General features: G+C 39.8%; 1 protein-coding gene across 1 annotated transcript; it reads left to right on the forward strand.

Moving 5' to 3' along the window:
- The first annotated feature begins 10,048 nt into the window (after nucleotides 1-10,048).
- Nucleotides 10,049-14,571, forward strand: LOC148200796 (uncharacterized). Its single transcript, XM_088113045.1, has 4 exons — nucleotides 10,049-10,414; nucleotides 10,722-10,959; nucleotides 11,890-12,258; nucleotides 14,498-14,571. The coding sequence occupies exons 1-4, from the start codon at nucleotides 10,049-10,051 to the stop codon at nucleotides 14,569-14,571; spliced, it is 1,047 nt and encodes a 348-aa protein (XP_087969171.1).
- Nucleotides 14,572-15,139: the final 568 nt, after the last annotated feature.

Consider the following 15,139-nt stretch of genomic DNA (forward strand, 5'->3'; position numbering starts at 1 on the left):
ATCCCTCTTTCTCTTAGGGTTTTCGAAAAGAAGAAAAAAGATAAGGGAGAAGAGAGACAACGAGAAAAAAGAAAGAAGAATGAGATTCAGAATTTTTTAACCCTGTCTACTTCTCATGGCCTATGGATTTGGCATTGAAGGCTTCTCTTCCTCTCTCTCTCGTGCTCACGTTGCTATTTCTTCCATTTGGCTAACCCTAGTGTTTTTTTTTTCGGTTTTGGGCAAAAAGAAACAGAGAAGGGAGAAGAAAAGAAGAATTGAATTTTTTAAAATGTCGAATAGATAGCACTTATTTAAAAAAACGCTATCTAAATTTATGACAATAAATAGCGCTTTTTAAAAAAAGCGATATCTATGGATCTATTTTAAATTATGAATAAAAAAATAATATTAATTATATATAGATAGCGCTTTTCCATAAAAGCGCTATCTATTGTCATAGGTTTAGATAGCGCTTTTTTAAATAAGCGCTATCTATTGTTCTGAACATTCATAGATAGCGCTTATCTAAAAAAGCGCTATCTATTAAGCGCTATCTATAGCCCATTTTGTAGTAGTGGGGGAAGAAACTACTCACGCACTCACCGCTGAGCGGTACTTTACTGCTGAGTGGCACACTTATGGGTTTGGGCCTAGATTTTCTGTAATTTTAGAATAATATATAAGCTTTAGGACGTCCTAGGGTTTGTATCTTTGGCAGAAACGAAGCAAACACTCTCTTCTCCACCCCTTTGAAGGAGGATCTTGGATGCTCAGGCTACCTCTTCACCTTTCTAGGGTTTTATCCTTCATTCTTTCATTATTGTTCATCTAGGTTCACCATGAATATGGTGAACTAAACCTTGTATGTTTGTTGGGGAATCAATGTAATCTTTTGAAGCTCTCATATATGGAATTTGTGCTTGCATCTTAATCTAAGACTTATGCTTTCTTTCATCATTAGTTAGGGTTTTTCCTCTTTGCTCAATGCTTGCTTTGTTTAACTCATTCAATGCATGATTATTGATTTTGTCGATACGGGAACGTACGAGGAAGTCTAGATCCGGGGAATTACTCCCAATATTATATTGGTTGTCGTTAAGCGCCTGTGCTAAAAGAACTAATTACTAGGAATGCTAGGAATTGTATGAACTCGTAATTGGGGATAGGCCTTCTTGACAAAGTAATTTAGAGAGTGGCATTAACAATGATGACTTGAATGTCGAATTCCTAAAATATATGAGAGTGGATAAGATGAAATTGACCCCCAACAACATATTCATATATATATTTCATTGAAAGTGCTTGTCTTTTGCTTTTGCCATTGATCAAAACCTCATGCATACATGTTTATTTTCGTCTTTTGCATAATACAATCCAATTATTTCGTCCTTAAGTCTTAGCTAATCAACAAACCACACAACTAAACTAGGCCGTGAGTCCTTTGGGAGAACGATACTTGGTCTTACCAAGTTTATTACTTGAAACGATTCGGTCATACTTGCCGATTGTAAAACAAGTTTGTGACATCATATTTTGGTGATCATAAATTTGTCCATCACTCTCCCTATTTTTTTCTCAGCAAAAATCTTGTCACTTTCAGTGACAATAGCTTAACCTTCCTCCTTAGGGTTAACTTCAGTATTAACCTTAACGTTCAATCTCTGACTAATGTAACGAAGGTGCATCTCCATCCTTTTACATGATGCTTCAATGCTTTTCTGAGTAGAGATGGAGTTTTCCAAAAATCGTTGAAGGGTGTCATCCAAACTTTCTGATAGAGAGGGTTGTTGCTGCCATTGTTGTGGTGGCGGCCTATCAAATTCTTCGGCAGCTTGAGTGCTTTTGTGATGACAATTAGATATCTGTATGTACTGTTGAAGTGCGTCCTCCAACGTTATCCTTCTTCCCGATGGAGAGGGTTTTCGCTGCCATTGTTGTGGTGGTTGATTTTTAAATTGTTCAACAGCTTACCAAAATTGATTTTTATCCATGCTTGAGTGAGCTTCCTGCCAGTGGTTGAAATTACTTTAGTAGAATTGAGTGCCCATATAGTTAAATTCTTGTCCAAATTGCATCCTGCAAACATAAGGCACAAAACTGTAAAAAATATTTGTTAGCACAAAATGATATAGAAGAAGATATAAAATAAGAGATAAGAAGATAGAATAAAAAATACAAAAAATGAAAACAGAAAAATAAAAACTGAAGAAAGAAAAACAGAAAATAAAATAAAATAAAATAAAATAAAAATCGAAAAAATAAAAATAGAAAATAAAAACAGAAATTCAAAATTCAAGTCAAAGATAATCAATAATCACACAAATGAACATGTTAAACCACGAGTCCACGGCAATGACGCCAAAAACTTGATGACAAATTTATGAACATCGAAAAACGGCGCCACAAACTTGTTTAACAATCGGCAAGTGTATCAAGTAATAAAACAAGGTAAGACCAAATATCGTTTTCCCAAAGGACTTACGACCTAGTTTAGCTATATGATTTGTTGATTATTTAAGACTTAAAAACAAATTGACTTTAGGTTTAAATGCAAAAGAGAGTAATTTAATATGTATGCATGAATTTGATCAATGGAGAAAAATAGAATACAAACACTTCAATGAATTAGATGGATGAGTATGTTGTTGGGGTTATCAATTTCATCTTATCCACTCTCATATACTTTAGGAATTCATCATTCTTTTCATCAATGCTAATGCCACTCTCTAAATCACCTTGCAAGAAGGCCTATCCTTAATTACGAGTTCATACAATTCCTAGCATTCCTAGTAATTAGTTCTTTAAGTGCAGGAGCTTAACGGCAACCAATATGCTATTGGGAGAAATTTCCCGGATCTAGATTTCCCCGTACGTTCCCATATCGACAAAATCAATAATCATAGCAATGAATGAGTTAAACAAAGCAAGCTTTAAGCAAAGAGGAAAATCCCTAATTAATGATGAAAGAAAGCATAAGTCTTTAAAAATAAGATGTTAAAACAAATTCCATATATTAGAGTTTCACAAGACTACATTGATTCCCCAACAACAATACAAGGTTTAGTTCACCATATTCATGGTGAAACTAGATCAATAATAATGAAAGAATGAAGGATAAAACCCTAGAAAGATGAGAAGGTAGCCTGAGCATCCAAGATCTTCCTTCAAGGGGTGGAAAAGAGAGTATTTGCTTCGTCTCTGCCAAAGATACAAACCCTAGGACGTCCTAAAGCTTATATACTATTCTAAAATATACAGAAAATTAGGCCCAAGCCCAAAATAGTGTCGCTCAGCGGTAAACTACCGCTCAACGGTAAGTGCGTTAGTTGTTTTCTTCCCCTCAGCGGCATTTTCACCCCTCAGCGGATCCAATGTGAGCTCCTGAGTGCCGCTTAGCGGTAAACTACCGTTGAGCGGTAACTTCAACTTCTCCTTTTGCACTTTTTAATGTCTTTTCTGATTCCATTCCTATCCTTCTTCACTTCTTTCACCAAATTCATCTTAAAACCTGCATAAAACATTGAAATCAAGCATAAACCTATCCAAGTCTCTTATTTCTGAAAATATAACCAAAAGCATGATTTCAAGCTAGTTTCTGAGTGTTAAAGGTTGCTTTTAATATCAATTTTAAGCATGAAAATAATAGTTTTTCAACTGTTATCACCTTGAAAAGTAGTATTAATTTGATAGCTTCAACGATAGCGTATCACTTACGAACCCTTGTTGACATCACATGGCCTGGTTGATAGTGTTTGTTTCTTTATATGGGCTTGAATTGTTATAATTATCATTCCTGAGGAAAGTCACCTTGCCCTCAAGGTGATAATTTAGCTGCAATTCATTCAAGTCTTCCCAAGAGGTGTCTTCTAGGGTTAATCCTTTCCATTATACCAAAACTAATGTCACAAGAGGGTTTATGGATTGGTCTATCTTAGAATTCAGTATAGCCATAGGAGTAATTGTTAGACTATTACCATTGGTTTCAACTAGTAAATCAACTTGATGATCTGGAAGAGGACCGAGATGAGCCTTAAGCACAGAACAACGAAAAACTTAATGAATTTTTGAATTTGGAGGCAGCTCTGGCTTTTAAGCAACAGGTCCAAGTTGTGCAAGTATGCGAAAGGGACCGTAAAAACGCTTACCCAACTTGTCATAAGTTGAACCTTGAACAAACTTCTAGCAGTACGGTCGCAATCGCACATATACCCAATCATCAACCTACAACTACCTTCATTTGATCTAGTACCTTTTGGAGTTTCTTTTGAAAGGCAATCAACATGTCTTGATGAGTTGAAAGAAGAGTATCAACTGCCTCCATCGACAAGGAGCCCACCAAATATATGGGAATTGAAGGAGGCTCATTCTCGTACATGACTTGAAAAGAATACATTTCAGTGGCCGAATGAATAGTGGTACTGTTCTAAGACCCACTTATTTTCCCCAATCATTAGGTTTGTTGTGAACCATGGAACGCAGGTACTGTTCTAAGACCATGTTTAAAATCTCTTTTTGGCCATCGGTCTTAGGGTGGAAGAAGATGCATGCGCAACTTGGTGCCACGAATCAAATTAATATGCAATTAAAGTGCAATATAACCTAGGAAGTGACTCATAGGTCGTCTCTCAAGAACCAAACTTTGGTTCAGGAAATAGGTCAAACACGTGGTAGGGGTGGTTTATGGACAGTTTGTGAACTAAATTCCACCAAATTAAAGCACAAAATAAAATACTAATTGAAAACAATTGGTTACTAGCTCAATTGCATTTTTCCAATAGTAGATTAACAATAAATAGCCAGTCCTCTAAACCCTAATCCAACAAAAGTTAACCAACTAAGCGAAGACTAACCAAGTTTTCATAAAAGCGAATTAAGCGAATGCGATGCGCACATTCAATCAATTTTGCACCATACAGTCCAATCAACTAAGGGAATATTAAACACCAATTAGGCAACTAAGTGTATACCCTATCGTAAGTGCAGAATGACAATTCACAATTCAGAATTCTCATGGAAACTATGCAATTTCACCAATGACCAACAAAGCACACTTAAGCTACCATTAAATTGAAATTGGAAGCAAGGAACAAAAACAAAATTGTAATTTTAAACATAAATGATTCAATACAATAAAGGAGAAAAGAGGGCAAAATTTGGGGCTTCTCTCTCTACAATGTTCGAAATGAATTTCAAATTTCAAATGCAACTTCTAAACCTGCCCGCCCCTTACCACGTCAGATTTCGAATGCTTTTTCATTAAAAACGTGGACCGCTCACATTTAGACACGTGTCTCGTGTCTAAATGTTGTCAAATGAAGTTGTTCAAGTATCATTTTCCTTGTATATTTTTAAAGTTTTAGAATCAAAGTACATCAAAATTTAGAATACGTATGACTTTTAATTTTGTATTTAAGTTTAAAGATTAAAAATATATTTAGTTCATTTATATTCAAATCATAAATTTTATTCTATTGTTTTGGAATGTTTTGGTTTTGTTATTGTTTTAATTTAAAAATATTTTTATTACAAAATTTTATTTTTTCTATAATTGATAATAAACTATGAAAAAATATTCATATCCATATATTCAGCATGCAAACCAAGTTCTGGTTTCATGAGTCCTTAGTTTAATCTTGAACCATTGTTGAACTGTTATTTGATTTGGTTCGTAGAGTAGTTGAGCTGTTAAGGGTAGAAGAAGACCTTAGTTCTGTGGCAAACCAACTTCAGTCAGTAGGACGTCCTTCTACACTAGAGGTAAGGGAAGCTTGTTTAATTTAATTGATACTAGTATGTTGCATGAACGTCCGATATTGACTGAATGTATGAATATATGCTGATTGATTATGTATGAATGATCACTGTTATGATTGAATGAATATGGTATGCGTTGATTGATATGTATGAATTCGAAAAATGGATGATTATTGTAGAGTATGAGTTGTTAATATGAATTCTATAAAGTATGTGAATTAATGATGGATATGAAATTATAAGATATGAACTGTATGAGAAACGTTGAATTAGAATAGATGAAAAATCTGAATATGATATTTCTTACCTTGATAATGTACGCTCGTCATCGAACGGTCTTATACCGTTCGGTTTTCTAGTAAATGGTTTAAAATGGAATTCTTTCATTCGGAAAGAACTCTGATCAAGAACGAGCGTCCTCCTGTGAAATGCTATGTTTGAGCATTCGGCTCAGCCTAGCGGTATCCGAGTTTCTGAAATGAAATAATAAAATTTATACCCTTATACTTAAAATTAGTAACTCTCGGTCTTATACCAAGCGTTCGTCCTAATGAACTCTCGGTCTTATACAAAGCGTTCGTCCTAATGAACTCTCGGTCGTATACCTAGCGTTCGTCCTAAGTAGTGTTCGGTCTTATACCGAACGCTCGTCCTTACCTTTGATTTCCAAACGGGCGTAAATATCGTTCGTCCAAATATTTAGTAAATGTATATTATCGCGTTCGGTCATTGACTGGCAGTCGATCCCTTTAAACGAATTGTTCTCAGTATAGTTAATTACTTGTCTTGTTGTATCTTTATCCATTTGGATTCGGCCTAGAGTCTGTGTACTTAAATTATTCTGAATATTGATTGTATCGCTCTAGAGTCAGTTCATTCAACTGATTCGAGTAGCCATGACGTTCGTCAAATAATCATGTATCGACTTATTCTGATTGGCAACGAGTCTTTCTAGGTCTCGCCTTTAACGTTCGTCCTCGTCCTTCAGAGGGCTGAACGTTCGTTATTTTAGGTATTTGCAATTGAAGACGAAAATGAGAATAAAATCAAGACTTTAAAGTGTGAACATGTTATGGAATGATTATACGACTATGGATTTTGGACGAGCGTTCCAGGGAGGAACGACTCACATATATTGAATATGGAATTTGGTAAAGTATGACTGTGGGCATGCTAATGCTGGCTAGTCCATCCTGATGTTCCGTGAGTACTCATCCTCACGTAGAGGGGGTAGGTCATGTGTGGGAACGGCAGGAGGTCCTAGTCCTTAGGGGTACTTTGGATAGGGCTAACCTCGAGTGGAAGCTGTTGAGTGTATCCCAGTTACTACATCACTCGGGTGCAAGGACGCCTGTAGCTACACAGATTCATACAGTCCAGACGGTCTGTCTAGTAATATATTTCGTATGATGTTGTATGTTGAAATATATGCTTCTGTGGATCGAAATGTTTATTTTTATATGTTGATGTATGAATTAAATTGCATAAGCTTACCCTTTCGTTTTCCTTGTGTTGTCTGTTGTCTCTGTACGTTCGTCCTGTCGTTGCAATGATCATCCGTGTGGATGTGAGCAGAAAACGAGGCCACTTTAGAGGATATTATTGAAGAAGAAAACCTGGTTGAAGTGGAAGTTAAAGCAGAGCCTTAGAACGTTCGTTCATATTAGAGAATTAGATGTTAGCTTTTAAATTTTGACGTTCGGTTATTTGATTTTGTAAAACTGTTCATTCCAAACTTCCAGTATTTCTGCATTACTGTATGGAATTTTGTAATTAAAGCTTTTTGGCTTATGAATTCAAATCGTTAGTGTAAGACTGCATTGTTTAACTGTTAATTGTAATTAAATTCTATTATATGGTGATTACTGTATTTTGGGATGTTACATTAGTGGTATCAGAGCAGTTTTGTTCTCTTAAGGACACTGTAGGTTATGAGTGCACTGTGTTTTTGTTGTGTGCTTAATGTGTGTTTAATGAGTTATTTTTCAACTCTTGGAACATGACTAACGCTCGTTTTTCTCTGTTTCCCAGAGAACAAATGGCACCTAGACTCCCTCCTCCACCACAACCCAATGAATCTGATGCGCCCAACAACACTAGGTTGTTGGAATCAGTGATAGATAGACTACAACAACAAAACGCTACCCTGATGGAACAGAATGTTGCTGCCTTGCAGAGTTTGGAGGCCGCTCGCGCCAACTCTGAGGCAACCCAGAGGCAGTTGATGGAAATTATCGCTGCCACCAGAGGTACACCAGGAGCGTCATCTTCCAACGCTAACCATCCAACCGAGTGGAGCTTGGAGAGTTTTCTGCAACACCATCCCGCCAAATTCAGTGGAAAGTGCCTTCCGGATGAGGCAGATCAGTGGCTAAGGGACATGGAGAGGATTTTCAACGCCAAGAGATGCCCGGATGAGAACAGGTTGGCGTTTACAGAATATCTACTAACTGGAGAAGCAAGCCACTGGTGGGCGAGCATGAGAGCTATCCTGACGGACGCCCAAAATCCTATCACCTGGGAAGTATTCCGGAGCAAGTTTTATGAAGAATACTTCCTTGACAGCGTCCGTTTTGCCAAGGAAGTGGAGTTTCTGTAGCTGGTTCAAGGTGGGATGTCCGTTTCTGAATACACCAACAAGTTCATACACCTTGTCAGATTCAATACGATGGCCACCAGTGAAGAGTGGCAGTGCAGGAAATTTGAGAACGGACTAAGAAGCGACCTGAAGGTATTGATATCCAGCTTGTGTATTCAGTCTTTTCCTGCCATGGTGGAAAGGGCCAAGGTACTGGAGAAGAATATGGCAGAAGAAGCAACAACAGGTGGTTAGAGGATCGATCGTGTCCAGGGGCAGTGTTAATCAGAGGAGAACCCCTTACGTTCGTCCCAATCAATCATCTAATACAAGTGGGTCTCAAGCATTGGTTCCTGCCAGACAGTCTGGGCAGTACGGAAACGTTACTTGTTTCCAGTGTGGAGGACCACACTATCGTTCTTCATGTCCTCAACTGGTGGGAGGAAAGCACTGCAGCCGTTGTGGAAGGAATGGGCACTTGTAGAACGAGTGCAACATGGGTGGACGTGCAGTGATGAGGCCACAAAATGCTGGAAGGAACCAACCGAGAGGTGGCAGAGCTCAAGCAGTGGGACGAGTGTATGCTATAAATGGAGCGGAAGCAGCAAGCTCAGGTAATCTTATAACTGGTGAATGCTTGCTGTATGGAATACCATGTCGTGTACTGTATGATTCGGGGGCAACTCACTCCTTCATCTCGAAGGCGTGTGTTGAAAAATTGGGAATAACTGAGAGGGAGATGCAGTTCGACTTGGTGGTGTCAACCCCAGCGGCTGGAGAGATTAGGACGTCTACCGTATGCATTAGATGTCCTATTGTGGTTGAGGGGCGTAGTTATAAGGTGAACTTGATCTGTTTACCTTTAAAGGAGTTAGAAGTGATTTTAGGGATGGATTGGTTGGCTACCAATCGCATTCTCATAGACTATGGAAAGAAGGATTTAATTTTTCCGGATGAAGAAGAGGAAGAATTATCGGTAATGCTCGGCCAACTGAAAGAAGACATCATGGAGGGCGCCAGCTGTTTCTTGATAATGACGCACGCAGACAAAGAAATGGGAGAAGTGAGCTTAGAACGATCGTCCAACAGTAACAGTAACGGACGATCGGTTGTGGATGAATTCCCGGATGTCTTTCCGGAGGAGATACCTAGACTTCCCCTCCTCGTGAAGTTGAATTCACCATTGATTTGGTGACGACGGCAGCACCCATCTCAGTTCAGCCTTATCGGATGTCGCCTGCGGAGTTAGCTGAACTTAAAACGCAGATTGAAGAATTGATGGATAAGCAATTCATCAGACCGAGCGTATCACCCTGGGGAGCGCCGGTTCTTTTGGTGAAAAAGAAAGATGGCAGCTCTCGGTTGTGTATAGATTACAGGCAATTAAATAAGCTGACCATCAAGAACAAGTACCCACTGCCAAGGATAGATGACTTGTTGGATCAACTGCATGGGGCTGCAGTGTTCTCTAAAATTGATTTGAGATCTGGATATCATCAAATCAGAGTTAAGGAGGAAGACATCCAGAAGACAGCGTTCAGATCTCGTTATGAACATTATGAGTACGTGGTAATGCCATTCGGAGTAACGAACGCTCCAGCAGTGTTCATGGAATATATGAATCGCATCTTCAGGCCGTACTTGGACAAGTTTGTGGTCGTCTTCATAGATGATATCCTCATCTACTCCAAGAACCAGGTCGAGCATGAAGAACACTTGAGGGCAGTACTGAACATGCTGAGGGAAAAGGAGTTATATGCCAAGCTGTCAAAGTGTGAATTTTGGATGAAGGAAGTACAGTTTTTGGGGCACGTCGTCTCTGCCAGAGGTATCTCAGTAGATCCGGCCAAGGTGCAAGCGGTACTGGATTGGGAGAGTCCGCGTTCAGTCACGGAGGTTAGAAGTTTTGTGGGGCTCGCGGGCTATTATAGGCGTTTCATCGAGGGATTTTCTAAGATAGTAGCACCGTTAACTCAGCTGACCAGAAAAGATCAGCCGTTCACATGGACCGATCGGTGTGAAGCGAGCTTCCAGGAGTTGAAAGTAAAATTGACGAGCGCTCCAGTTCTGATTATTCCAGACACAGCCAAACCGTTCGAGGTATACTACGATGCTTCTCACCAAGGTTTGGGTTGTGTGCTGATGCAAGAGAAGCGAGCGGTAGCGTACGCGTCTCGTTAGTTGAAGATTCATGAGAGAAATTATCCAACGCACGACCTGGAGTTGGCAGCGGTCGTCTTCGCATTGAAGATTTGGAGGCATTACTTGTACAGATCTACATTCCAAGTCTTCAGTGACCACAAGAGCCTCAAGTACTTATTTGATCAGAAGGAGTTGAACATGAGGCAGCGGCGTTGGTTAGAATTCTTAAAAGATTGAGTTTGAACTGCTGTATCATCCTGGGAAGGCTAATGTAGTGGCGGACGCCCTAAGCAGGAAGGCAGTTCATGTCTCGGTTATGATGGTGAAAAAACTCAGTTTGGTTGAGAGCTTTAGAGATCTAAGGTTGCAGTTCGAATTGGAACCGAACAACATCAAGATGAAGCAGCGAGAGGATGAAGACCTGGTGAAGATTTTGAGCACGTTCGGTTCAGATCAAGCTAAAGGATTCAATACTGGAACGGACGGTCTATTGCGTTATATGGGTAGGACGTGCGTTCCAAACGATGGAGATCTGAAGCGGATTGTTTTGGAGGAAGGGCATCACAGTCGTCTTAGCATACACCCTGGTATGACTAAGATGTATCAAGACCTCCGACAGTCTTTCTGGTGGCCTGGAATGAAGAGGGATGTCGCTCGTTTTGTGGCATCATGTCTGACTTGTCAGCGAGCGAAGGCTGAACACCAGAGACCGGGCGGTTTGCTTCAGCAGTTGGAGATTCCCGAATGGAAGTGGGACAGCATCTCCATGGATTTCGTGACCCATCTACCACACACGGTTAGAAATCATGACTCAATTTGGGTGATTGTGGATCGGTTAACGAAGAGCGCCCACTTCCTGGCAGTCAACTTGAAGATGTCGATGACCAACTTAGCTAAGTTGTACATCAAGGAGATCGTTCGTTTGCATGGACTACCTTCAAGCATCATTTCTGACCGAGACACGAGATTCACATCTCGGTTTTGGCAATCTTTGCAAGGTGAATTGGGAAGCAAGTTGCAAATGAGTTCAGCTTATCATCCTCAAACGGACGACCAATCTGAGAGGACAATTCAGACGCTTGAAGATTTACTGAGGACGTGCGTCCTAGATCACTTAGGCGCTTGGGATGAAGTCTTGCCGCTAGTGGAATTCACGTATAACAACAACTTTCAGTCTAGCATCGGAATGGCGCCGTTTGAAGCTCTCTATGGTAGGAAGTGCCGAACGCCACTCTGTTGGTTCCAAGAAGGAGAAAACGTGCTAACTGGACCTGAACTTATCCAGCAAACGACCGAGAAGGTGAAGTTGATACAAGAAAGGTTGAAGACGTCCCTGAGCAGGCAGAAGTCCTATGCAGATAAGAGAAGAAGACCTTTGGAGTTCGCTGCAGGAGATCATGTCTTTCTTAGACTCAATCCGATCACTGGAGTAGGCCGAGCCGTTCGTCCAAAGAAGCTATCCCCCAAGTTTGTCGGGCCTTATCAAATTCTGAGAAAGATCGGACCAGTGGCGTATGAGTTGGCCTTACCACCTCAATTGTCGAACCATCACCCAGTCTTCCACGTTTCCCAACTCCGGAAGTACATAGCCAACCCTTCTCATATATTGGAGTTGGAAGACGTTCAACTGCGCCAAGATCGAACGCTGGAGTTGCAACCAGTTCGTGTGGAAGACAGCCGCACCAAGTATTACAAAGGAAAAGACGTTCGCCTAGTGAAGATGGTGTGGGACGCAAAGACTGGTGACTCAACGTGGGAAGTGGAGGATGCTATGAAGGACTTGTATCCCCACTTATTTCCGGGTAAGTGTTAATTTTTGAGGACGAAAATTTTTGTAGTTAGGGGGAATGTAAGACCTCGGAAAATTAAACCGTAAGCCATCTGTCAAATCAAAACTAATGCATTAAAAAACCCTGCTCAGACCATTAAAAATCCACTCACTAACTCTGACGCACCACTGCCAAGTGTCAAATTGGAACATTCTGAAATCAGTAGTGGAAAACAAGTGTCCGTATGAGAGAGTACGTCCGTTTGACTTTGGGAAGAAAACTGATTTTTCTGAAACACTCCTTCCCACTCTCTGCATGCACCCTTCTTCTTCCTAAAAACTGACTTCTCATTTTCTCCATCTTCTCTCTAGAAAACCTCCATCTTCTCTCTACCATAACTCATCTTCCTTTTCTCCGATCACGTTTCAGAAACCGTAGAACCGTTCCCGGTACCTTAAGCTTCGTTTTGAACCGATCACTTCAACGATCTGATACTAGTAAGTCTTCTACTTCTTAACCGTTCGTTCTGGTCAGCATGCAAACCAAGTTCTGGTTTCATGAGTCCTTAGTTTAATCTTGAACCATTGTTGAACTGTTATTTGATTTGGTTCGTAGAGTAGTTGAGCTGTTAAGGGTAGAAGAAGACCTTAGTTCTGTGGCAAACCAACTTCAGTCAGTAGGACGTCCTTCTACACTAGAGGTAAGGGAAGCTTGTTTAATTTAATTGATACTAGTATGTTGCATGAACGTCCGATATTGACTGAATGTATGAATATATGCTGATTGATTATGTATGAATGATCACTGTTATGATTGAATGAATATGGTATGCGTTGATTGATATGTATGAATTCGAAAAATGGATGATTATTGTAGAGTATGAGTTGTTAATATGAATTCTATAAAGTATGTGAATTAATGATGGATATGAAATTATAAGATATGAACTGTATGAGAAACGTTGAATTAGAATAGATGAAAAATCTGAATATGATATTTCTTACCTTGATAATGTACGCTCGTCATCGAACGGTCTTATACCGTTCGGTTTTCTAGTAAATGGTTTAAAATGGAATTCTTTCATTCGGAAAGAACTCTGATCAAGAACGAGCGTCCTCCTGTGAAATGCTATGTTTGAGCATTCGGCTCAGCCTAGCGGTATCCGAGTTTCTGAAATGAAATAATAAAATTTATACCCTTATACTTAAAATTAGTAACTCTCGGTCTTATACCAAGCGTTCGTCCTAATGAACTCTCGGTCTTATACAAAGCGTTCGTCCTAATGAACTCTCGGTCGTATACCTAGCGTTCGTCCTAAGTAGTGTTCGGTCTTATACCGAACGCTCGTCCTTACCTTTGATTTCCAAACGGGCGTAAATATCGTTCGTCCAAATATTTAGTAAATGTATATTATCGCGTTCGGTCATTGACTGGCAGTCGATCCCTTTAAACGAATTGTTCTCAGTATAGTTAATTACTTGTCTTGTTGTATCTTTATCCATTTGGATTCGGCCTAGAGTCTGTGTACTTAAATTATTCTGAATATTGATTGTATCGCTCTAGAGTCAGTTCATTCAACTGATTCGAGTAGCCATGACGTTCGTCAAATAATCATGTATCGACTTATTCTGATTGGCAACGAGTCTTTCTAGGTCTCGCCTTTAACGTTCGTCCTCGTCCTTCAGAGGGCTGAACGTTCGTTATTTTAGGTATTTGCAATTGAAGACGAAAATGAGAATAAAATCAAGACTTTAAAGTGTGAACATGTTATGGAATGATTATACGACTATGGATTTTGGACGAGCGTTCCAGGGAGGAACGACTCACATATATTGAATATGGAATTTGGTAAAGTATGACTGTGGGCATGCTAATGCTGGCTAGTCCATCCTGATGTTCCGTGAGTACTCATCCTCACGTAGAGGGGGTAGGTCATGTGTGGGAACGGCAGGAGGTCCTAGTCCTTAGGGGTACTTTGGATAGGGCTAACCTCGAGTGGAAGCTGTTGAGTGTATCCCAGTTACTACATCACTCGGGTGCAAGGACGCCTGTAGCTACACAGATTCATACAGTCCGGACGGTCTGTCTAGTAATATATTTCGTATGATGTTGTATGTTGAAATATATGCTTGTGTGGATTGAAATGTTTATTTTTATATGTTGATGTATGAATTAAATTGCATAAGCTTACCCTTTCGTTTTCCTTGTGTTGTCTGTTGTCTCTGTACGTTCGTCCTGTCGTTGCAATGATCATCCGTGTGGATGTGAGCAGAAAACGAGGCCACTTTAGAGGATATTATTGAAGAAGAAAACCTGGTTGAAGTGGAAGTTAAAGCAGAGCCTTAGAACGTTCGTTCATATTAGAGAATTAGATGTTAGCTTTTAAATTTTGACGTTCGGTTATTTGATTTTGTAAAACTGTTCATTCCAAACTTCTAGTATTTCTGCATTACTGTATGGAATTTTGTAATTAAAGCTTTTTGGCTTATGAATTCAAATCGTTAGTGTAAGACTGCATTGTTTAACTGTTAATTGTAATTAAATTCTATTATATGGTGATTACTGTATTTTGGGATGTTACATTAGTGGTATCAGAGCAGTTTTGTTCTCTTAAGGACACTGTAGGTTATGAGTGCACTGTGTTTTTGTTGTGTGCTTAATGTGTGTTTAATGAGTTATTTTTCAACTCTTGGAACATGACTAACGCTCGTTTTTCTCTGTTTCCCAGAGAACAAATGGGTCCTAGACTCCCTCCTCCACCACAACCCAATGAATCTGATGCGGCCAACAACACTAGGTTGTTGGAATCAGTGATAGATAGACTACAACAACAAAACGCTACCCTGATGGAACAGAATGTTGCTGCCTTGCAGAGTTTGGAGGCCGCTCGCGCCAACTCTGAGGCAACCCAGAG

The sequence above is a fragment of the Vigna umbellata genome, chromosome 4 (genome assembly GCF_029865625.1).
Source record: "Vigna umbellata cultivar VRB3 chromosome 4, Vumbellata_1.0, whole genome shotgun sequence".
NCBI classification, from domain to species: Eukaryota; Viridiplantae; Streptophyta; class Magnoliopsida; order Fabales; family Fabaceae; genus Vigna; species Vigna umbellata.